This window comes from Amblyomma mixtum, chromosome 3 (assembly GCF_055824585.1).
Source record: "Amblyomma mixtum isolate Tamu chromosome 3, ASM5582458v1, whole genome shotgun sequence".
Classification (NCBI taxonomy): domain Eukaryota; kingdom Metazoa; phylum Arthropoda; class Arachnida; order Ixodida; family Ixodidae; genus Amblyomma; species Amblyomma mixtum.
The window spans coordinates 107,086,715-107,111,273 of NC_143014.1; the positions used below are offsets into that span (position 1 = coordinate 107,086,715).

Below are 24,559 nucleotides of genomic sequence, written 5' to 3' on the forward strand. Positions count from 1 at the left end.
GGCTGGGCTTATCAGCGAAATCAAAGCCAAGAAGGTGCAAACAAATATTACCACCTTTTTAGACAGAGAATAATTGAACCAAATGAACTGTGCTTCATTCTCATGTTCAACTTGGCTTGCTTTTGATCACCCAAATCAGGATGATAGGAATATTCTTCAGGGCCACGCTAAATTCGTATCATCAAGATTCTACTAAGTACTGTAATGGTGAATTTCTATGAAGGGCACTAAATATATTTAATGTAACTGAAAATAGTGGGTTACGTAAAATTACCTGGAGGACAAATGAAGGCCCACAAAATTCTAGTGATATGAAATAAGCAGCCCTATCCTACACATGCAGTGGAGGTGTACTTTGATGGCAGAAAGGACAAGTGCAGGTGATTATACAAGAAAACAAAAGTAAAAAAAAAGTTCTTTATTATAGTGGCCTATCACAGCCCACCGCAGCTCCTGTCTCCAACCAACCTGCTGTCCAGCCAATGTCAGGACCAAAATTTAATACAACAAAATTATGAAGAACCACTCCCACAGCGATGACTGGACGTAACTTATTTCAGCACTCAAAGAGGATGCCTGTGGCAGTAGATGCAACGATATGACAGGCGACTGTGATGCGATGTGGTGCTCAGCATGAGTGTCACGGGCAACAGTCATAACTTCGATGGCTCACTACTCCTCTCCTGATCCAGTGCCCCTCTTGAGTCGTCGTGACCTTGGTGACTGACGTGGTGACCTCTTTGGTGACCGGTCTGCATGCATGCAAGCAATGTAACAAGTTACTCATTTTACTTCATTACTCAAAACCCAAGCTGTACTGTAACTTAGTAGATACGAAACCCTGAGAGCCAAGATTTTGAAAAGAGAAAATAAGGGGGGGGAATTAGGATGGTGAAAAGAGAGAGAAAACACATTCAATGAATTATAAGTTGCCCTCAATACACCATCATTTGATAACACCCAAGCCCTCTGTACGGTGCAGCAGCAGTACAATCCCAAAGGAACCCCAACGGCTTTAACATCGAGCGTGTCTTTAAAACTCAGATTTTTCAACATTTTCACAACTCACTGCATCAAAAATTTATGCAAGACTCGCTGTTTAACTGTGTGACAGTCAAGGATACTGTCTCAATGTGGTAGCTAAATACGGCTTGAACAACAGCTAATGTGACCCAATTTTTGTGTGCCGAATTATAAGTTCCACTTTGCTTTGTGGTTAAAAGAACTGCCTCCAATGCCTGAGAGAACAAAATTTCTTTCTTTGCATGCACGTCATTCGTCAATGCTAGAGAGTGGCGATTGTGGGCTTAGCATGGAGGAACGGTAATCTCACAAAGAAGGTGGGTATAACTTCAATACATTTTGCCAAAATTCAGCAGCAAGTAGCAGGGTCGACCTCTCGGTGGAACTGGCATAGCACTCAAATCAATGCTGTATTTCTTGTCGCTTACATGTTTGGTAAACTACAGCAGTTCCAATAACTGTAGCACAAAAACAACAAAACTAAGGCCATTGTCGAAGAAGTAGCTAGAGCCACCTGATGCAATGCTATATGCACACACTATTCAGCTTAGCGAGACAGCATTCGCAAACACACAAAGTTGAACTGCGGCACACTGCATGTTGCTGTTACAATAACGGAACAAGAGAGAAATTTGGTGTGAAAGTAGTGCCACCACGCAAAACCTCATATTCAGTGGGTGAACCATTTTAGGGCAACACAACTGCACAAAAAATCTCCACTCACTCAGGTCACGAGTTTCCTTGGGGAGCCAATCATAGTCCACATCACTGGCATTTGTAGTACCCATTTCCACCTTTTGCTTACTGGCTGGCTTCTTCTTCTGTAAATAAAATCAAACAGCAGAGAAAAGAGTGCATATTCTAGCGTAGTGCTACCAACAGGATTCGCAGCTACATGCAAGCTAATTTGCAAAAGACAGAAAGTTGAAATAACAGAAATGTCAAAGGCTTTGCACAATTGGCAGCAACTTATTTCAAGCATGCCTAGTATAAGCGGAGTTAGCTAAAATGTCTTCAACAACACATATTAGGGAGATCACTGGCATAATTAACCTGCAAGTCCTTCTGTCATAGCCACATAAACTGGCTCTTGCAAATGAACTTATGTGAAAGAACGCACTGTCAGTCATGGCAAAGACAGGTGAATCCCGAGAAGAATGTGTGCAGGTTGCTCAAGCATTTGCTGCAATAGAGTTCTCTATGCAACGAAACAGTGCTGCCATATACGCAGTGTCCTACGTGCTCAGGATGCGCCTTTGTTTATAGTGGCCACAAATGAAACAACCACCGAAAGGATGTGACCTGGTGGCTAGCGTTTGATTCCAACAGACCCTATAGTAAACCCTACAGTAGACACTAAAATCTCAATGATTAATATGCCCGTAAAAGCTCGTTAATTTGACCCCCGTTAATTCAGATATACTAATAAGTGAACTGTCAGCTCGGTCCCCACCAATGCCCATGTAAGTCTATGATGTCGGACGCTCGCTATTTGGGCCGCCAAGGGGCTCCCACCGGTTAATTTGAACGGGCTCCTGGTACGACTGGCACGGCAACAGATCATCGAAATTACCCAGTTACCCAACCCGAGCTCGAAGTTGTGGAGTCACTCATCCTGGCAGTTCTGCTTCGACGCTCCCGATGAAAAATGCACTCGTGGCAACATAAAAAGTAGTCACTGCCAAGCTTTTCTCATCACAAAATCAGGTCCCCATTCTCAAGTATTTCACCAAACAAATTTACCATGATGCCAGCAGTTTTTAACAGTTTTTAGGGGTCATTCTATATTAAACTTTCAGATAATTGGAACATTTTCCTTAGGCCCTTGTAGTTCGAATTGACAAGCTTTTACTGCATACTGTAAGGGCACTGCTACTGTATTGAGGCTCGGCACACGATCTCAGAATTAATGAATATTACAGTTCATGCAAGCAAACAACTGGAACTTGTAACACAACGCTTTCTGCAATTTGAACAGAGGAGCAAAAACTTCATTAACCGACACCGAAATGGTGCCAGTGAACAAATAAACAGGCACTTACACTGAGAGTTCCGAGGAACTGCTGTGCAGCTACCAGCAGAAGGACCAGACATGTAGCCAAGAACATGTACAAGAAGAACCTGCAATGCATAAACTTCACATCTCACGACAAGTGAGCAAAGTCCAGGTGCATGAACTTTCACATTCATGCACAAAATTGGGCTAATGGCACCTTGCTTTCTCCCTTCTGCTTGTACTTCAAATGCTAACTTGCAAGATGCGATTGCAAGATGTGAAGATGTGATTAGGGGTCGGAGTTTTTGGTTTAAAGCGTGGGGGGGGGGGGGGGGGGGGGGGGGGAGAACAACCTGATAAACATATACCAAATTAAAATTTTCAAATTCAGTTTTAGCCAAAAAAAAGTGCAGTACTGCTGAGATGACACCACATCTTGCTGAATATCGAGTACGAGTTACAAATATAGTCACAAGAGAGAATTAACAAAGCACTAAATCAGAAGCTTAGCGAAACATTATGATCACCGGATTAAGTAGTACAGTTGTATGTTCTGAGGCAATATTGCTCTGTTGATTTAGACACACACTGTGTGCAGACTGGAGACCAAGAGGCTCTGCCACCACGCCAACCTTAGTCTCCTGGCATAGTGTCTTCAGCTCACCGACTGTCATTACATTATTACAGCAGTCACCGTATAAACGCATGTAAGGGCCGCACTTTTTTTTCTGGATTCGAGGGCCTATTTGCCAACCGTTGGGCCAACAGTTGCTCGCAGACGGAGCTGATCGCGGAGGCCACGGCACGAGCATTTAGAAGGCTATTGCCACGTCGGTCATGGAAAGTCCGGGTGCAGCCCGTACACGGTTGCGGCCCTTACACTTGTTTATATGGTACTTCGTTCAAGAGGTTTTTTCACTGCATGAGAGTGAGAACACATGACATTTGCAACCGTGACAAACAGCCATCAAGCACAAAATTATGCACAAGCACTTCGAAAAGTGTCTTCTTGCTTCAGTGACTGTTCAGCAGCATTCGTTGCTGCTGTCATTGTGCAGATGTGAGGCCTTCTGGCTCCTTCTGGAAGCCTGCTGCGGTCACCTTTAGTTTCTTTAAATGCAACCCTTTGCCCTCATGAATGTGCAGATCTCAGAGGCTAGGCTATACTTCCATTCACTAGGAAATGGTGATCAAAGAGACTTTTTCAGTGCAGACGTCACAAGCTTGAATCAAGTGGCAGGAAAATCTTTATAAATACAACTTTTGCTACTACATATTATCAATACGGCTAGAAAGAGGCACAGAATTTTTATTGTGAACAAAATTAGCGTGGAGTGGTCCTTGGTGCCTTTCTAAGTCGATCACTTAGCTTTTAACTAGCAGCCACGTTTGGGCCTGCATCAAAAAAGGTCATGCAAATGAATTCTGTGCAGTATGAACATTTGCTGGCACAGGAGAGTGTGTTGTTTTTCACAGAAAATAGTTCTTCACAATATCTCGCTCATAAGCCCAGATGAAGACAAGTCCTCTTGTTGAAACATTTGCTTGAGAACTGAGGCTTCACTCTCACCCATGTTCATTTCGTACTCATAACATTAAGGCATTTGTCCCATTCTGCAGCAGAATATGCTGATTATTGTTGTGAACACTCATGCCACATCAATAACAGCTTCACTGGATGTCGTAAATAGCTTTGCAAAGTAAATATTTCCAACGTACAAATGCTCAGAAGAGGGACAAAAGCATCCCTACTTATACTAATACATAGCCATGTTACCATATTTACTCGCATATTGAATGCACATTTTTTCTGGAAAAAAAAATGCGAAAATTTTGGACGTGTGTTCACTACGCAAAGTGAAATATTCAGAATAAGAAGCGGTTAAAAACGTGACGAAAAAGTAGGCTGGTATAAATAACTACTGCATCTGGCACAGCTCTTTTTGAAAATAAAACAACACTTCAGCAAAGTTTTCATGCTGGAGAGCACAGTAGCCAACTCACTTAGGAGCCCATCATGCTGTCTAAAGAGAGCAACTCTAGTTCACTTTAACACAACTCTCAGCACTCAGCGCGAAGCAAAGCTTCTACAAGTTCCAACAATCCTCAATATGGCACATTGAACAGAGAAATTTTTTGCGACCAGGTATGGTGTGTTCTGGTTGTTAGACACCTGGCAAAACATTCTTATAGACCGGTCGTTCTGTAGGGTGAGACATAGTACTAGTCTTTACATTCAACGGCTGGCGCCTTATATCATTGCGTACTTGCTGGTGTGCAAGAAAAGGCAGCGGCTAACATTTCCCACCAGCAGCAGACTGCATGCAAAAAAAAATGGGGTGCATTCATTATGCGAATAAATAGCTACTATTTTAACACTTTTTAAACCGAACGTTGGTTCAACTTCCGGGGACGTTTAGAATTAAGCCAAGCCATCCTGAACACACTACTGCTGAACCAACCTAGAACAATAACTATGGCTATGCTTCCTTCCTTCTCAGGCTTTACGAAATAATTTTGGCCGGCAGTTTAGTACTGCTGCCCACAGAATACTGTGCAAAAGCACTTTTTTTTTTAAAACCGGACACCAGCGCCACATACCTAAAAGCACGATTAAGGTACCCACTGATCCAGGGAGCCAGTTATGCACCTTTACTTTCCTCAACATCATCGGAGTCTGCAACGCTGTCAATGCCAATGCCAATTCTCTGCCTCCTTTCACACATTTTGCTCCACTGCTGCGTTGCTGCCAAAGCATGCAGCGCACATCTCACTCACTGCCGCCACGTAGCTCCAAATGCGAATGACATTTCAACTGAGCCAGGCAGCCAATTATGCATCTTTCCTTCCCTTCTGTGACTGTCTCAGACTCTTCATGTCTACCAGCAGATTTCGTAGGGTTGGAGGTTTACAGTGTTTTTTGCACACAGATGGAAGTTTATAAAGGGGACGACGTGCAATGCATAGCACGAAAGTATGGAAGTTTAACACGAGGCGTGATCAGTTGTGGCCATAGCACAGTGCTCTCATGCAGTGGCCAGCGAAGCTGATCTGTTTGTGTTGAAGTGGGTTCAAAACCCGGTTGCGGCAATATTATTTCTGTAGGTATCTGAGAGGCTTCAGACAAATACTGCCTGTACAGGATTGCTAGTGAAGTAGCGCTTTGGCACTAAAATTAATCACTTACGTCTCTCCATCAAGTCCTTCATCGATTTCCACTACTTCAATTGTTTCATTGAAGACAGCATCTTGGAAGGCATTACCATCCTTGAAAGGAGGTAAAAATAAAGTACATATCAGGCAACAAGCAACAAATTGGGCAGAAGAAAAACACTCAAGAGCCTTAGGCAACTATACAGGCCCAGGATAACGAGGCTTCTGTTCAAAATTCTTGCTACTGCTTTCTTATAGCAATGTTCTGCTCCACGTATGCAGGGGAGCATCCTGACCTATTTCCATAATGCACTCAAATATGATCCTCATAAAGCAGCAGCACTTGCCTATCATGAATCCAAAGTAGCAATAGGCACGCAGATGCTTCAAGCAAGGTTGTTTTAATCACTTAACCGTGCATACTTTGAATATGAACTATTCTACACTAGCTTTCGATTCGTGCATTAAGCAGAATGTATCAGTGATTTTTAACTACTACATGCCTGTCAGGGCAAAAAAACTGCAGTCCATGAAAAAAACTATACGGCATTTGGTGCAAATTATCATCTCAATCCCATTTCATAACAGCCTCAACAAGGTAAGGAAAAAAATGAAATGAGGCTATATTCTGAGCCTTTTTTTCTTTTTTTATGGACATCTAGCTCTTGCTTCCCAGTTCACAACCAGTCCCTTTGGCATCAATGCACTGTACCAGCAATACCTGCGCCATTATTAATGCGGTTTGAAGTTAACTGTGTCAGAGGTGGCACACGACTTGCAGACAAAAAGTACTGTATTAGCAGAATTATGTGTCTACCTATTTTTTTTTTTTTCCCCCCCATTTTGAAATTACGAACTTGGGGGGACGACCAACAATCAAAACCAAAGCATGCCACCATTAATAAAGGCGAGACAAGCGAGATAGACAGCAGGGATGCTATAGTGTGGTTCGTCATTCAGCTATATTCTGCATGCTTGCTTGGTAGGTTTTTTCTTTTTTACTTTTACTGCGCAGTTGCCGCTCATGGGAGTACTGATTGTTGATGGAAAGGTCGGAGTTCCAGGCTCGGCGGCACTGCCACACAGAACAGCAGCGCTTCTGGGGAGTGTTAGCTGATGGAACTGCAGCCATTGCTTAAGCATAGTTTCTCATTGGCTCTGTTAGCCACATTTGACTTGACTGCTGGCCACGTTTTACCAGTTTTTACTGTCGTGCTTTGTCAATCATCATGAATGCTCAGACTCTGATAAGCATGCGGAGCTTGTTCATGGCTACATTCAAGAGGTTTGGTTTATGGGGGCTTAGCATCCCAAAGCGACTCAGGGTATGAGGGACGCCGTAGTGAAGGGCTCTGGAAATTTCGACCACCTGGGGTTCTTCAACGTGCACTGACATCACACAGTACACGGGCCTCTAGAATTTTGCCTCCATCGAAATTCGACTGCTGCGGCTGGGATCGAACCCATGTCTTTCAAGTCAGCAGCCGAGCGCCATAACCACTGAGCCACCGCAGTGGCCACATTCAAGAGGGCAGTCATTCTTAATGTAAAAAAAACTGCGTGCTGGGCAGCAAGTTCAACGCTTCGGAATGTGTGATGCAGGTGTGGTGGCTGCAGCGGGGAAAAATTTCAGTTGTTCCACACAATGCCATTGTGTGGTTGTTTGCAATGTGCAGGATTTCGCTGGACGACGACATGCTGTGGGACTGCAGCAGCGCTAATGATGGCACAAGTGTGGATGAGTAGTTCAGTGAGTAATTTGTTTTCCTTGGGGACAGCGAATAATGGTCACTGATATAGCTTCCGCTTCCGCCTGCCCGTGCTCCGTCCTCGTCGCACACCTGTCTCGAACTCAGTCGCTCAGTTCTGCATTCAGACACTGTGGTGTAAGTTTGATGCCCTGCTCCAAATAAAAAGGTGGAATTGTTCACAACATAATGATTTGTATGTAAAAGAAGCAAAATTTAATGGGTGCAAGTGTTCTTTCGTGGCTGCCCCCTTTCATCATTATCAGCCTAACTACAGCCACTGCAGGACAAAGGCCACTTGCATATCCTTCCAATTAACCCCATCCTGTGCCAGCTGCGGCCACCTTATCCCTGCAAACTTCTTAATCTCATGCGCCCACCTGACTCTCTGCCACTCCCTGCCAAAGTTTGCCTTCCCTTCGTTTCAGCTAGGATATCACAAAATCACATTGGTGCCCTGACCCGCTCTGACTCTCTTCCTGCTCCTTATCGTTACAGCTACCATTTAAAAATGCGACACCCTTTAGTATGCCATAATTCAAGGATTTTTCAAGGACCAACAGAAATACTAGGACTTCAAGAGCCCTTGAAAACACTTTTTTTTACACTCAAATATTTTCAAGGACAAATATGGACCCTGATGTCTGCAACTATGCAGACACTTCATTAATAATGATGCTGCACATTAAATCTACAAATGCTGCAAGCATGCTCAAATACAGCAGAACCCCGTTGAAAAGTTCCTGGTTCATACACTCAAAATTGCAGGCAATAAAAATTTCCCATAGAGTTACACTGATTTTGTTCAGGTTAATACCTATGTTTCCATATAACACGGTTTCCTGGCAACTATTTTCAATATTTTGACAAATACTGGTTTTACAATATGTTTAGTGATCAACAGCAGGTGCACAAACACACGAGCGGGCTGAACTTGGAACACGCAGCACTATGAGTTGGAATGCATTCATCTGCCGCCGCAACTTCCCTGCAGTGCCTCGGTGCAAAGGGCAAAACATAAAAAGATGAAGAAGAGTAAAAAAAACCAAAGCAGTGCCTTAACATACAGGGGGCCGTCTCAGTGGGAATGAGACATCAAGAGAAGAAACAGCGGATCCTTTCCAGTGCGTAAGGGCAAGAGGGCAAAGCATCACAAGACTACAAGATACACTTACACACAAGCAGCCCCAGTCTGGGGAACGCAACAGGAAGAACACTGCAACATTCAGTCACCACAGCAGCTTCCCTGCAGTGCATTGGTGCAAGGAACTAAAGTCCCACCTCGATGGACACTTCCGAGGCGTACGGGCGGAGCGCCTACGCGCACGGGCGTACGCTGGAGCCTGTCTGCGCATGCGCGAGGCGCGACGCGCAAGCAGGCGCAAGCGGGGCGCAGATATCTGTGCATGTCAGATATCGGTGCCTGCGTACGGGCGCCAGTGACGGTTGACAACAATCGGAGGACCGCGGGGCTCTCGAGGACTCTTTTCTTCATAGCTTCGTGTTCCCCAAACTTTTCTTCGCGGTTTAATTCGTTTTTTCAGCGCCCCCCCAACCATCTTTTGTTCACGGCTTGACATTCTTTCAGTCGGGGCTCGGGAGGGGGAGCGAGCCAGCACCAGGAGCATGGAGGTGAATGCCACTTTTCGATGCCCGTCGCGGCGCGTGCTGGGCGCGCAGGCGCTTCGCGTGTACGCCTGGGAAGTGTCCATCGAGGTGGGGCTTAACACATATGAAAGCAACGAGGAAGATATCCCGGTTACACCCCTGCTGTCAATGGACCGGATGTGTTGCAAAGTTTCTTCTGTACTAAGGACAACGTAAATACGGGCTGAACTGCGTTAACACTAGAAAAGTAGCTGTTCAGACCTTGTGCCAAGAAATGATAATCGACATTCTTACGAAGTGATATTGTAAATAAATGCCCTTGCATCTCATTCTCATTCAACAGTTACATTTTTCAAAATCTTAGGCAGTTTGACTTATACGTTCTCCCAGAAAACAAGTTTTTCCTGCATTAAAAAAAAAAAAAGAAGTATCAACGAGGTGCTTCTGTACATATCTGCTGTATTTTATCTTTGACTAATCAGGCATTACCTTCACAAGCGAAAAGATAATGCAGCAAGATGTGATACTTACAGCATCTCTGTACCGAAGATTCACAGCCAAACCAAAGGGCCTAGCACTGAAGCTCTCACTGGTGAAGAAGCTGTAAGACAGGGTGGCCTGCTGCTTGGGCTTTACCACCTTGTTGTAACCAATGGTTGTGAACTAAAAGCAGAAGGAAATGTGTTATCAATTAAAGTCCCTTAAAAGAGAAAAATCAGCCCACTGCATGTATCAAAATAGGATAACGCACAGCCTGTAGGATAAAATCTTAGTAATAAATCCCAGACACTTCATTTCAGGCAAGTTCTTAGGACCCAGTGGAGGTGCGTCATGAATTAAGGTGGATAAAGTAGGGAAAGAGAGAAAGAATATAATAAAGAAGAGAAATAAGGTTCATAGAAGAAGGAAGAAGACAAAAGAGACGGGAAAGAACAATATTTATAATAGGACTCGTGGAACATGGTCAGAGGAGAAAGACAAAGCCTTGGGCAGACTGTTCCAGACATCAGTGGTGTTGCAAGGCAGCAAGCAGGCTTTGCAGTGTCCCTAGGGACAGTGACCAGGCATGGATGCCACTGGCTTTCATTCCAGTCCTTCGCATCCACTGCACACCCCCATCAACGGAACGTTATCACCTGCCAGCTGCAGACGTTAGTGGCTGCTACGAAGGATCAATAGGTCCAGTGCCGTGCTACTGCACATGTGGCACAGACCCACATACCACCACCTCTGCTGGGACCTTATCACTAGAACTGTGTACCTGTAAGTCTTCGCCGATATGGCATAGCATGTTGAGGCCTCAAGGTTCTTTTTTTCCATGCGAGCCAGTTTGTAAGAGTTTGGTTTCAAGCATTAATACTTTAACCTGCCTTTTTCATATGGCTGTTCAGCGCATGCGCACCTCTCCTCTACCCTCTCTTGGGCTCCGTTGGATGAAAACAAACTACCAGTTCTAGCGCACATATGCAGTTCATGCCGGTGATAGGTGCAAGCGACACATGGTGACAGCTGACATGCATCTGTGCACTTTGTGAATTGTCTGTCGTATGAGATGTTTTGCCCCGCGTGCGACCACCTGATCTGTCTCTTCAGATTATAATGAACTAACATAAAGAATGCTTACGAACTTCGTGACATTTCATGGCAGGCTCATCGAAAATAGTTACGAAGTTGGGAAGGCTTATGCACGAGTGTGAGTCATAAGCTGAAGAGTCGGCCAAGTGATTGTATATGGAATGAAACATTTTATACGACACACAATTCACAAAGCACATATACATGGCACACCAAACGAAGAAGAAAACTGCTACTGACAATAAGACAATAAAGACCTAAAGCTTGAAACCAAATGTTTAACAAACTAGTGCGGGTAGAAAAAGACACTTGACTCTACTTGACTCTAGCAGCAGAGGTGGTGTTAGCGAGCCTGTGCCAAGTCAGCAGTACCATGGCACTGGAAACTGATTTCTAGTAGCAACGACAAAGGTCCATGGCCAGCAGTTCACCACATCAATGACCGGAGGCACTCACTTCGGGCCTATGTTGTGTTGACATGAGTCCGTGCAACAGGACCAGCACAGAAGCGAGTGGCATCCACCAGGCTGTTAGGCCTAGGGACATGACAAAGACAGCTTGCTCCCTTGCAGCACCCACTGACATTTGGAACAGCCTGCCCCCAGGGCACGTCACCTCTTCTCTCACAGTGCGAAATTACTTAAGGGCACGTTTCCCGATTCTGTGGCATTGGAGACAATGACACAGAAGACTGACAGCGAGGGAATGAGAAGAGGAAGGCTGAGATGCCGTGTTACTGAGAATGGCTGAACACAATACAGTAGACTTGAACATCAAGGGACCAGAAATTCTGTTCACCTTATCAGAAGCGCCTCAAAAAAAAAAAAAAAAGATATGTGAGCATGCTATGCATGTCGAAATATGTGTTACATGAAAAAAAAAATAACTGACGATTTAGCGTGGTTAGGCCAAATGTGAGTTAGGTGAGCACTTCGATTTTCACTGCGGTTCGAGGCTCGGTTTTCAAGGTCAAGCAGAGTTTCAGACAAAGTGTCAAAAATGGTGAGTGGGGGCCCTGCCTTAACTGTACCACCTGATAGCATTAATGGGTTAAAGCCCATTTATGCGGAACTGGTAATTCTCTACTTAACATTCACAGATCCCTGGGAGTCCTCCTACCACTGCTGGCACAGTGGTGCAGCGTTAAGCAATGCACCACTGCTCCGTGATGGCAGGTGCTGCCGCTGGCGAGGCCTGTGCGACCCAGCTTGCTCTTCCCGAGCAATGCATGTCGCCAGACAGACAGTGGTGAAATCGGTGAGTGGGGTTCTTTGTGCTAGTGCAGTAAAAAATAAATATAACGACCTTGCGGCAGGAGAATAATTGCAAACGGAACATAAATGGCATTATGCATGAAGTGGGCTAAACACTGAGGGCATGAAACACGTTATCAATCGCATTGGTCTAGTTTTCTTCTTTTCACTCTCTTTTTAGCTCTCTTCTACAGAGACTTCTATTTGTTATTTTTTGTTCCCGGCAATTTCTGAGGCTCCAACTGCTCTCAAGGTGCCGCCTACCTGGGCAGACGTGCATCTCTCTCTTATCTCGATCCTTCTGCAGTGTAGCCGTTGTCAACTTGACGAGCAGGTGCACCATGTGCCTTTTCGTCTGCCGCAGGCAGTGCTCATGCGGCACTGATATCTGGCCATCTTATGCCGCAATAATGCATACTGTAACGCCGTGACAGTTGTAAGTACGGCTCCAAACTGTTTAAGCTCTAAGTCAACCAGTGATCTACTCCGACCCGACACGCCTTTTAGTCTGCCGGTGTCAATGTGCGGCAGGTGACACATGCACGGTGCAGAGATCTGGAATCTGCACCCCACCCACGCAACAGCAAAGGGGCCTTGCAAGACAGGTTCCCCACACAACGTCGTGAAGTTAGGCAGAAGTCTTCTTGTCAGGGCGTGCTCACTGCGGGGCAGCTTTTATATACTTTTCCTTTGCTCGACAGTGTTGCACAGACGCTCTGCAAAATCGTTGCATGGGGTTGCCGGGGTTCGCAGTTGCTGTGAAAGTTAGCCTTGACTGAATCACGCACGAAACAGTTAGTCTTCAGGAGATTTTTTTTTTTTTTTTTTAAACACTGAATCCTAATGGGAACCAACCACATGGTATCACATTACTCATCTTACCCGAGAATTTGACTTAACCGAGTTCGTCTAAACGGGAGCCTAATGTATCTGTGTGCAGCAGAACAAAGCAGCACTTGCACACACTGCCACTACTTGGGTTTGTGGTATCCTTGGTGCATTGTGGCACAAGAAACATTACAGCAAAAACGTGAAAGCGAGAAAACTCCGCTTCCGTGCCGTGAGAGCAGAGGCTCAAGAGAAGGTCCCACAAACTGCTATTGCAGAATGTCGCGTTACACAGTCGTAACTGTCGGCTATATTTTTTTGCAGCCCCTGCTTTGTCTTTTGCTTATTCTACACAAATATTTGAACAGAATGGAAAGCTGGGCTAGTTGCAGGTTGTTCATGATGAAAATTTGTGGGCGCGAACAAACAAAAGACAGAAGAAACCACAGGACAAGCGCCTTTTTCACAACTAGTTTAATGGGAAGGCAACAAACACTTAAATATGAAAAGATATCACAGGTAGATACATATAAAAACAGTTAAGATTGCATGTTACGACTAAACAAACTCAAAATTTACGCAGATAACCTATTTTCTTTTTCGTAAGTGACATTGACGGCTTACTCACGCAATTACCGTGCGAGGCATCAGGGAGGTGATGGAAGCTTTCTACATTGCCTCGCACGGTAATTGCGTGAGTAAGCCGTCAGCATCGCTTACGAAAAAGGAAATAGGTTATCTGCGTAAATTTTGAGTTTGTTTAGTCATAACATGAAATCTTAAAACTGTTTTTATCTGTATCGACCTGTGATATCTTTTCATATTTAAGTGTTTGTTGCCTTTTCATTAAACTAGTTGTGAAAAAGGCGCTTGTCCTGTGGTTTCTTCTCTGTCTTGTTTGTTCGCGCCCACAAATTTTCATCATGAACAACCTTTTTCTGTCCAGCAGAAAGTCGTGTTCAGCCTTCACATCTCTCTTCTGACCATGTTCTGTGAGTCCTTATTGGTCTACTCAGTCTTCTTTCTCCGTCAATAAACCTCCTTATTTCTCTTAATTTTCTTTTTCTCTACTTAATTCACCAAACTCATGATAAGGTGCTTAGGCTGAATTTGAACAGGCAACTCAACACTTCCAGAAATAACCCTTAACAGATCAGTTCAGACAAACATACCTTCCTGCATATGCAGGCTTCACTGCACTAGCACGTCATCCTGACATCAGTTTTGTTTCTCCATCCTCCATGCTTTCTTGTACAAAAGTGGCGACACGCGGACCCTGGGGACACTTCACCCAATTTTTCTCTCGGCACAAATTGATGCTGCAACTTTTTCTCGCTATGTTGATACAAATCCGGCAGCATGAAATAAATTTATTGCTGAGAAATTGGATTTAAAATATTTCCCACCAATTGCTTTCAACTCATGATGTCCAGAGCAAAAAGGTCTCAGTGATAACAATTTGGAAGTGTATGCCTAGCCTCAGGCGACCGTGTGGGAAAAAATGTCTCGGTGCACCACTATTTCCCTGCGAGAATGACCGGTGCTGGCAATATCTACAGTTCGGCTTTAGCCTTTTTTAGCTTACAACAACTCCATTTTTATGAAAGGAGCCGCCGTGTCATTGAAACGCACCAACCCATCGATACAGGCCAACTTTGATCTGTGCTCAGTGTTGATGTACTGAGCATGCTGGTAATGTTGAACTCAATTCCCATGTCAAGTGCTGTGCAGCTAGTTATGCTAAAGACATGATTTACGCAGGTGGCCCACTCCTGCAGAAGATTAGGCCATCTAACTAAATTTAGTGTCAGCATACAGTTAAAGCTGTATATAGCGAAACTGAGAAGAGTCCGCAATTTTTCACTACAAGACGTTTTCATGCGAAGACTCAAAAGGTCAGTGCAGAATGAAAACCAAAATGGGAAATAAATGTAGGTGAAATCATCTTCAAATATTCAGAGTAAACCCCCATTACTCGAAGTCACACATGAAGCCATTAAGTCATCGCTCTGATAACGAGACTGTGGCAGCCACTGCCACCATCTCAGTCTGCCACAGCTCGCACGGTACCACTATGCATGAGGTGGAGAGAGTGCACGAGGCCGCGTAGTCAGAGGACTCTTCCTACATGTGCCCTCTCTCAACTTGCCCGGCTGTCATTGCCCTGATAACCGACTTCTCGAGTCCCCGGCGCTCTCCACCCACTCCTGGCATACAGCATCTGTCAGCGCCAGAATACCACGAGCAATCGAGCGGCAGCAATGGGTGCGCATTGCTCGTACCATGCCTTCTTTACTACGTCCTGTTGCTTCGGGCTGCTTCTGAGCATGAACTGATGCAATGCCGCTCGGTGCAATGTTACAAAAGTGTCAGCTTTGGAGACTGCTGCATTTGTCACATAGAGGTATTGACAACACTGCAGCATGGCGCATTGTGTCAACTGCGTTCGCTCATTGAAATCATTGACTTTCCTATAGTGGTTTGTTTTACTGTTGAGAAACTTTTGCATGGTTCGGCTCAATTACGTGTACAGCAGCACCCGCTAAGATATGGTCGGCATACCGAGTTCATTAAATATAAAATTAATCGCCACAAAACCTCTGTTACAAGGAGTTCACAAATACAAGCGCTCCAATGGTGCATCATTGGGGAATTGGCAACTTCGTAATATTGACGAATTCATTATATGGAGCTTTGTTGCATCCAGGCTTAACCATATTCCGAAATTTCAGCCAAACCTGAAATTTCTAAAAATTGAGTCCCAGAAAGAAAAGTTTTTTTTACAGCATATGAGCATGCACCATTACACAAACATATACATGCATAAATGTTTCCTAGCATTCCCCGAGACACCAAACCTCACCACGGCTGATCATAATCTCATTTGCTACAGAGAAGGCATGGCTGCATGCATGTACTATTGCGATCAAAAGTTTACAGGACGCGAGTGTGTGGGAAAAAATATTTATGGCGCAGTCACATAATCCAGTCGCCTGAAATGTGTCAAGGTGCGAGGGGACAAGTATCCTCTTCCGCTGGCAACACTACCACGCGACTGTGGTGCGAGGAAGAGCTACAATGAAACCCAAACAAGAATCTCATGGCATCCCTGACCTTGAGGGTGCAGAAATAAAATAAATATTGCCACGACTAGGTTCTGAACCCACGGCAGCGTGAACAGATCAGTTTCGCTAGCCACTGCATGAGAGCCCTATGCAATCGCCCCAGCCGATCATGCTTTGTGTTAAATTACTCTCGTGCTGTGCATTGCACATCGTTGTCTTCATCAACTTCCATCTGCGGCACAAACAGATCAGATCAGCTTAACCTCGATAAGAGCTTAACCAGAGTCTAATACCATAGCCAGATGTGACTACGACCCAGCGCAGCAAAGCAATGAGCCAACCACGTTAAACCCATGCTTTCATACGTCTACCTGGCTTAACTACGGTAAAACACTATCAATTTTTTTTTTTGTTTTCCAAGAACACGTGTCCTGTAATATTTTGATCACAAAAGTACACATATGCTCTGAAATCACCATCACTTTGATAAAAATGGTGCCAACTAGAAGAAAAATCATTGGATATTGGAGAAGCTTGAAACAATCTATGCCCACCTGTATTAGATCACTCATTCAGTAACTACCTTCATGTGTGTAGCAACACGACATATCAGGGATACTAATGGGACAGTGTGAGGAGTACTCAAACTGCTAACCAATTTTCTGAAGCCTTGTTAGTCCTGAAAGCAGTCTCTCTTCACTTGAAACAACAATGCTGAGTAGAGATCAACATCCTGACCATTATGAAATCTGAAATTGAAATGCTGATGTGGCACACCCAATTTCGATGGTTGCCGCCTGTCGAGGCTGACATATTCCAGGTTGGCCCAGGGAGAAAGCCACTTATTGAATACTCTGATTACTCACATTCTGGATGTAAAAAGTGAAGTCCATTGGGTAACGGAAGGACGCGTCCATGGTGTCCAACACAAAGTCCCTTTCACCCTTGTTGCTAAAGCCCACAAGAAAGTGTACTTCCTTGCCAGCAGGCAACTCTGCATAAAAGAGGAACCTCAATTTAAAAAGTGACATGCCACCTAATTTCTACATACGTGCAAGCACATCTGCAAAACATTACAAAATAAAACACAGAAAGTGCACATGCGTTCTACTGAAAATGCGGATTGTCATGGTTTAGGAAGTTTTATACGTGCAGTTGAGCCTGGACATATCGAACTCGAAGAAGATCTCAAAATATTTCAATATATTGATAATTCGATATACAGTAGAATCTCGGCAATACAATTACAGTTGATACTAATTTGACGATGACATGAATTCATAAAATTCCCTGGCCACACAGTGGGCACAGTTCAGATGTTACGAGCAACCTCCCGCCCCACTGTGGATGACACGACTACACGAGCCCAAACTGCTTGCTGCCTGTACATTGCCGAATGCCGGGACCACCAGTCGCGTGGTGCGCACTGCAAACAGTGAGTGGCAGCGCAGCCCGTACATTGGCGACACTGTGATCGCCAGCTGTGCGGAGCGCACCGGTAGCACTGAGCGGTGGTGCGTGGCGTATGTAAAACCCGTCAGCCATAAACACATCTGCGCAAATTCTGCATATGAATTTGGTTCGTTTCGGAAGATAGGAATAATTTTTGTGACCCCGTGAGATTTCTATGATAGCGATTCTACTTTAAGAAAAATGGCATAGCGTATCAGTAACCTGGAAGCAAGAATATATTGCACCCATGCTAGTGACTCACTTAATGTAGAGACGAGCCACCCACTGGCGTGTTGGCAGCACACTGCTTGCTAGGCGCTGCTAGGCCTAACCTGCTTCGTAACGAATCTGCAGTAGAGGGGAGGGTGCTTTGGAACTATCCGCCTATCATAAGATGTCTAATGCTGCTACCAGTACACTATGAATAGAATAACCACTCATTAAAATTATGGTACAGTTGGTTTCTGCAACACCTCCTGCAGCGAAGCACGCCATGTCAGAGCTGCGGCTAGGCTGTAGCTAGGTTGGTTTCACCCCATGACAGCAAATTGGCGCAGAGATAGAGCACAGGAGACTACTGCCACCCTGAAGCACACCCCACGTTCGCACAACTGACCGATCTCTGTCCGTGAAAACTGATCGAAGAGCATCGTTAGGAAAAGCGCCACTTGCAGGTGCGCAGCACCATTAGGTATTGGAATGACCAGCTAATGTGAGTTCGATATACTGTGCGACTTGATATACTTTGTGACAGTCGACGGCACTGGCCAATCATGGCGAGATAAAGCAAACATGCTGAACACAGGCCCAGGTCAGATGAGAGTTTCTCATGCGAGGCAAAAAGAAAGAAAGAAAAAAGGAATGAAAACTGAAACTCAGAAAAATCACAAACAACCATTACATTAGAATTTACCTAAGTGCAACGCGAATCTGCAGCAAAACATTTAGCTGCAAAATGATGTGTTGCTCCATTCACTGCACAGCAATTTTACCTCCAGGATCCCCATGCCTGGTGCTTTTTCACAAACTGAGCGTCTGCCTGAAAGCATTCCACAGGAAAGCAAGAATTCAGAGGCACAAGGAAGATCACAACCAACTAACTTGACTGGAAGTTCTGAGGCTTTGTGAACAGCAGGTAAGTATCGCCATGAGGGGAGGGTTTCAGTGGTCCACCTGATGTGCTGTCATCACCTTCATCTTCGTCATCCTGCACAATTTTCACAAAAGTGTCCAAGACATAAAAACTTGCACGTTGCTTAAAAAGGCCCTCTGAAATTAAATATTAGAAAGCTTCCAATACCATACCACAGATGTGCACCCAGCTGATGAAATATACACTTAACAGGACCGTTAAAGGGTCCCTGTAGAGGGCGTTGGAGGTTGGCTATAGAATGATAGCACTATGTAGAGTACAGGCCACCGAGCGTTCATGCCGCGTACAAGACCACAAAATCGAGCCGATAATCTACAACACAATTTTAAGAACTACAGCTTCCGTGCCTCGCAGCGACCAGCAGTGCCGAGCTTTCACCTGAATACATGCGCATTGCGTCATGTAGTGCTCTTTACGTCAGCAGCGGAATGTCATCATTGGTTCGCCGCTCCAGTGCTGCTGACATTGAACCAGTTCAGGAGGCATTGGCTCTGCCCCCTAGGGAATTCCCACACGCATGGGCAGTTGGCAGAGGGGCAGAGTGCATGGCGGCGGTGGACCGACATTTCAGCGTGCAAAAAGTGACGAGAGGAGAGGGAAAGGAGCGAAGACTCGGAAATTCAAATTTTGCCTACAAGTAACTCAGCTTCCACAAAACATATGAAACAAATTTTTGCTGGAGGATATTTGTAACAATGCGTCCTTTAGCATCCTAGGCATCTCGCATCTTTGTTGAGACCCCCTTTCACAGCCCCTTTAACTTAGAAGTAGGAACAATAGTACTTGCTCGCTATAACTGGAAGTAAAAGAGTGGGTGAAATGTGTTCTGATAGGCAACACCTGCATTTGCTTCTGGCCCAAAAGTACAAAAATAAAAGTAAGTTATAAATGAAGCCATGACAGACTAACCAGCTTTCAGCAAACTGATTGTCTACAACATTGTTTTAACACGTACTGGCCGAGTTTTGATTGAGGCAAATCACAAAAGGCACCTGTGTGCAGTGCGATCTCAGTGCAATGTAGGGAACCCCAGGCGGTATAAATGCGGAGTCCTGCACTACGGCATCCCCCATAGCCTTTTTCCCTTTGGGACGTTACAACGCCCAATTTCTTTTATAACAACTGCCTATATTCATGCACAGATTTTTTGCAGTCAGATACCTTTAGGAGAGCCAATGAGCAGTTGGCCAAAGCAAAGATACTGCGTGGGACCCTCCATAAAGGTTGAGTCGTTCTGTTCACTTTTGTGACGCACACATGCCATCATAATTTAATACTTTTTTAGGACCAAGGAATAATTTACTACTTTTTTAGGACCAAGTTGCATTGCCGAGGGTGAACTCTGTAATCTGCCTCCATGGCAAGACATGGTATGGCATGGTATCATGCAAAAAACTACCAGCACACAGTTCAAGTTGTATATACCAGGCAGGACCACACGTTGCTCCAGTAGCACTGTGCAACTAAGCAGTTTCTTGGGTTGCTCAAGTCATAACAGCTGCTTTAAAGCAGATCAACTCTTAATATTGCAGCAGTTACTCGTGTATGCCGACATCAGAAAACGCGTTAATTATGCACTGCATTGAAAGAACCGAACTTGTAAGAAAGGAATACATGAAACATGCCCCCCGACTCATACACACATCTCTGGGGCTATAAAGCTTGTTCATGTGACGTGGATTTTGCTGTTGAACGTGTAGGTGGTCACATCTGTCGTGGCTACATGAGTGGGCTAATCCGGTGGGCCCGAATATACCAAGCCATGCTGGGAAGGGTGAAAGTTTGTTGGCACCCTCCAGTTCCCGTCTTCTGGGAACCAGCTTGGTCGACCCTGTATCCCAGCAGGGTTGCCATGTAGGAGCCTCCAATCAATAACCTCTACACTGGAAACCCATCAGAAAAGAGCTAGAGGTTGGCCCTGTACTCCAAAGAATTACATTTTGCCATACTAAACAGTGTCAAGTTAAACTGCATATGATAGGCTGACCACATTGCCAGCCTACCCCCACCGCACATGCATGCGCAAGAGTGGATGCCAGTTTAAGCAGGCAGTTTCCAATAATGTACTGTCAGCCACAGTGCCGCGGGCCTCGACACCATGCTCTGTGACGGCAGATGGCGCTGCAATGCAGTTTTGCCTTGCTCTGCCATGCATCGCAGATCCCACAAATTTTCACGGTTGACAGTATGGTGAAAAAGGGTAAAAGGTACTTTGAATGACTGAAGTATGAACTACATAGTCTCTACTAAATTAAAATACTTTCCTGCTAAATCTGCATAACCTGCCCTAGAAAAATATCACTCGTACATTACAGCATCAACTCTTCAAGGCATATGGTGAACATAAGCACTATTTCAACGCTGTAAAAGTAATGTATATTCCAGAATACTCTGGTATGTTTCCTGGCGGTGCAGCTTGAAATGGTCAAGGGAACTTGTACATGCAGCAGCAAAGGTTGCATTTTCATCAACTGGTTGAGCATGTGAGGCCTCATGCAAACCACCTGATGACAACAGCACAATGCGAGCAGTAGCAAAACTTTATAAGCACACAAAACAGCAAACTATGCCCCAAAGCTGCACTATAAAAGGGACACTGCAATGAACGGCTGCAGGAAAGTTTTTGTGAAGATGCCTTCGTTTAACATGCACTGAAACTGTGGCAGCCTTTTGACGGTCAGCAAAAGAATGTCTTGGCTACCAAGCTGCCATATTAAGTGGCCTTGTTCCAAACAAAAAACAGAAACTTGACTTGAAACATGACAGCACAAAAGGGCAGTAGGATCATTGCTACCATATTTTAAACATTTTTACAGAAAAGCAGCGACTATACAAATGTGCAAATGCCGTAAGCAGTTCTTGGACAATAATACTGCGAGGCAGAAGTTGCACAAGGCTTGAACTCGGGTTAGCTGATGAATTCTGCGTGAAAAAAACATAAAAGACCCCACACAATGGCGTTCCAGGCACCGTTACAGTCAACAAGTGGTATATGAGCACTGCTACATATGGTTAATTAACGGGCAAGCTCAAAACAAAGTCAGTGCTACTAACCTGTTCACTCACTGCTGCTTCTTGCTGCTCAGAGCCACTTGGTGCAGCATCTTCAACAACAACATCATCCTCCTCTTGTGCTAGCGCATAGGGTGGGCCTAAAAAAAGTACACGTTAAAACAAGGTCATTACTGCAAGACACGTTTTTACGAGTAGTTGAAGACTGTTACAAAAGGCTGCCTGCTCTCCTAGAACTGATACTTTTCTAGACAAGGTACTGGCAATTTCAAAATAAGCTGCCAGGCTCTTCTTTCAAAGAATAAGGTTCGCTCTCACAAGGATGCTTACGAGAAACGAGGTTTAATATAATTTTTTTTTTCCCTTCAGACTTTTGTGCTTTCGGAGCCTTCAGGAAAGAAATCTGAGAATACGACTTGAGTATTCAGTCACTTTCTAAGAAGCTTTCAGACCTACAACAACAGCTTACGATAGGGCCTGCCAAACGCTGCTCACTGGTTCGCCTCAGTTTGCACAATTCGCGGCAGGTGAGAGTGCCATTCACTACAGCTGGCTGCTGGTGCTTTCAGAGGTCAAACCATACCTCTTTCGCAACACACGGCTAGTTAAGCGCGAAATCAGCCCGCCATATATATACCACAAGTTCAACCAAGAGTGAGCTTGCCAATCTAAACCAACGACATCAGGGCTGACGATAGCATGCGGTGTTTACTCGCTGGTCGGCAGCATTAATTCAGTTGATGGATCAAAGGCGATACATTATACAAATTAACATCTAGTTGCCTGAATCGATTCCAACGCTTAAAGTGAAGACTGCCCCAAAAATTCATCGAGTTGCAAGACGTATGCTTATCCACCAGAGATGATTACAAGTGAACCCTAGAACAATTACCAAGCGAAATCACGTAAATTTTTTCAGGTAGCTTATAGTATAGAAAAATTTTGTTACTCTGAATAACCACCACATAACAATCTAAATTAGTGGACCATATTAAACATATCTGACAAACACAAGATCTGCTCTCATATTGCGCACCAAATCAAATTCTGAGTAATAGTTAAATCGGCACAATCCCTCACAAAAATGCCCGACTCGAGTCACCTATAGTACATACTACTAGTTTCTACTACACACGTAGCCTCAATCCTTCAGCGAAACATATGAGGCGCAGTTGACGGCTAAAGGAAATGCTGCGTCCTCCGCCACGTAAAGTTTATACTCACCGCTTTGATGAAATATAGTCGCCAGAGGTACAATAAGAAGCGCTACAATAATATAACGGAATAACATTTCGTAGCAGTGAGGGAATACGCAGATGAAATGGCTAAACGTCGATGGATTAAAACCGATTTGAGGTGACGAGCAGACTACACCGGTGCTTACCCCAGCACCACCATTACAAAAAGGACCGGTTTCGAGGCTACAAAAATACAAGCAGACAACACTGGACCAAACTGAAGTAAAGTATTCAGCCATTATTTTCTTTTCAAATCCTCCTGGAGGTTACATGATAACAGGTACCACTTGAACTGCAATAACAATTTGCCCAAGGCATCAAGCAAGCAGATTTTAATAACAAAATCCCGAAAGAAGTTTATTCTCGCAATGACAACTGCGCCGCTGTTGTCGAACACGTCAGCAGCAGACGCTTCTTCGTGGCCGTGATGGTGGCGGCACAATGTTAGCAGCGTTAATTCATTCGTGATACACACACGCACAAAAGAAAAAAAAAATATTTGGGCCCTAAAAGTGAGAATTTCGCAAGTTTTATTTTACATTTAAAAGTGCATCAAATTAAGTTGAAAACAAATAGATTCTATTAGTTGTAAAATACCGGTTCGTTGACCTTGCTCGTCCTGTCCGATGTTTAGTGGAAGCACGTGACAAACATCTGTTCAAATAGCGGCTAGCGCTATGGTTGTAACGGTCGGTATTCGCGATCGTACTACATTTCTGCGGTCGCTGAAGTCTGCATTGGCGTAAAAAGTAGCGCGTTTTAAACTGTGGGTTAAGCTAATCTAATCCTGTTCTTAAGGCAACCTGTGCTGGCTCGAGTTTCAGTTTAACGTCGAGGAACAGTGCACAATGAGCGCAGTACCGGATTCCAGTCTCAAGTTTCAGTTTGCAATAGATCGTGGAGGTACGTTTACCGATATTTATGCTCGGTGTCCAGGCGGTAAAGTAAAAGTCATGAAGCTCCTTTCTGAAGATCCAAATAACTACCCCGATGCACCGAGGGAAGGCATTAGGAGGATCTTGGAAGAGGTGAGCCATGTACCCTAGCATTTGTCTAATATTCACAGCGTAGCAAATTATACTTTACTGCTGCATGCGAATTCTTGGGAAGGATTTAATGCTTTGCACCGATAATTGAATTGCGCACCCAGTGATTACCATTAGAATTCGGAATACGACGGCATCTGCAGTCGATCATAGCCATATCAGATTGCCCTGCCACAGCACAAGTTACGAAATAAACGCATGACTTAAGTATACCAGTTTCTGACTGGGGAAGATTGCTGAACCGTGGATGCATATTTTGGGGGAACCTGCTGGTTCACTGCTGGCCGCTGACTGAGATTTTTACAGCAGCTCTAAATATTTCACAGCCGTGCGTGGGTGTAAATCTAAAGTTGCAGTTAATAACCTGTTGTTACTAATTTAGTTCTTAAACTTACGGCTGCACTCTATT

General features: G+C 44.5%; 2 protein-coding genes across 3 annotated transcripts in view; one reads left to right on the forward strand and one right to left on the reverse strand.

The window, feature by feature from the left end:
• Window positions 1–403: 403 nt before the first annotated feature.
• l(1)G0320 (signal sequence receptor subunit 1 l(1)G0320) lies at window positions 404–23,282 on the reverse strand. Its single transcript, XM_089580575.1, has 9 exons — window positions 23,091–23,282; window positions 21,909–22,006; window positions 18,803–18,908; window positions 17,116–17,243; window positions 10,060–10,191; window positions 6,207–6,286; window positions 3,066–3,144; window positions 1,748–1,844; window positions 404–752 (listed from the first exon to the last, which is right to left on the reverse strand). Exons 1-9 carry the CDS (start codon window positions 23,155–23,157, stop codon window positions 673–675), a joined length of 867 nt encoding a protein of 288 aa, XP_089436701.1. The 5' UTR covers window positions 23,158–23,282; the 3' UTR covers window positions 404–672.
• Window positions 23,283–23,732: 450 nt separating this feature from the next.
• LOC149351286 (5-oxoprolinase) overlaps window positions 23,733–24,559 on the forward strand; it is a 91,622-nt gene continuing 90,795 nt past the window's right edge. Inside the window, exon 1 of one of the 2 annotated variants that reach the window (XM_089580571.1) lies at window positions 23,733–24,132. In XM_089580571.1, the coding sequence (XP_089436697.1) occupies window positions 23,953–24,132 (180 nt within the window). In that variant the 5' untranslated portion in view covers window positions 23,733–23,952. The remainder of the gene's footprint in view (window positions 24,133–24,559) is intronic. The other variant, XM_089580570.1, reaches the window with a different exon arrangement.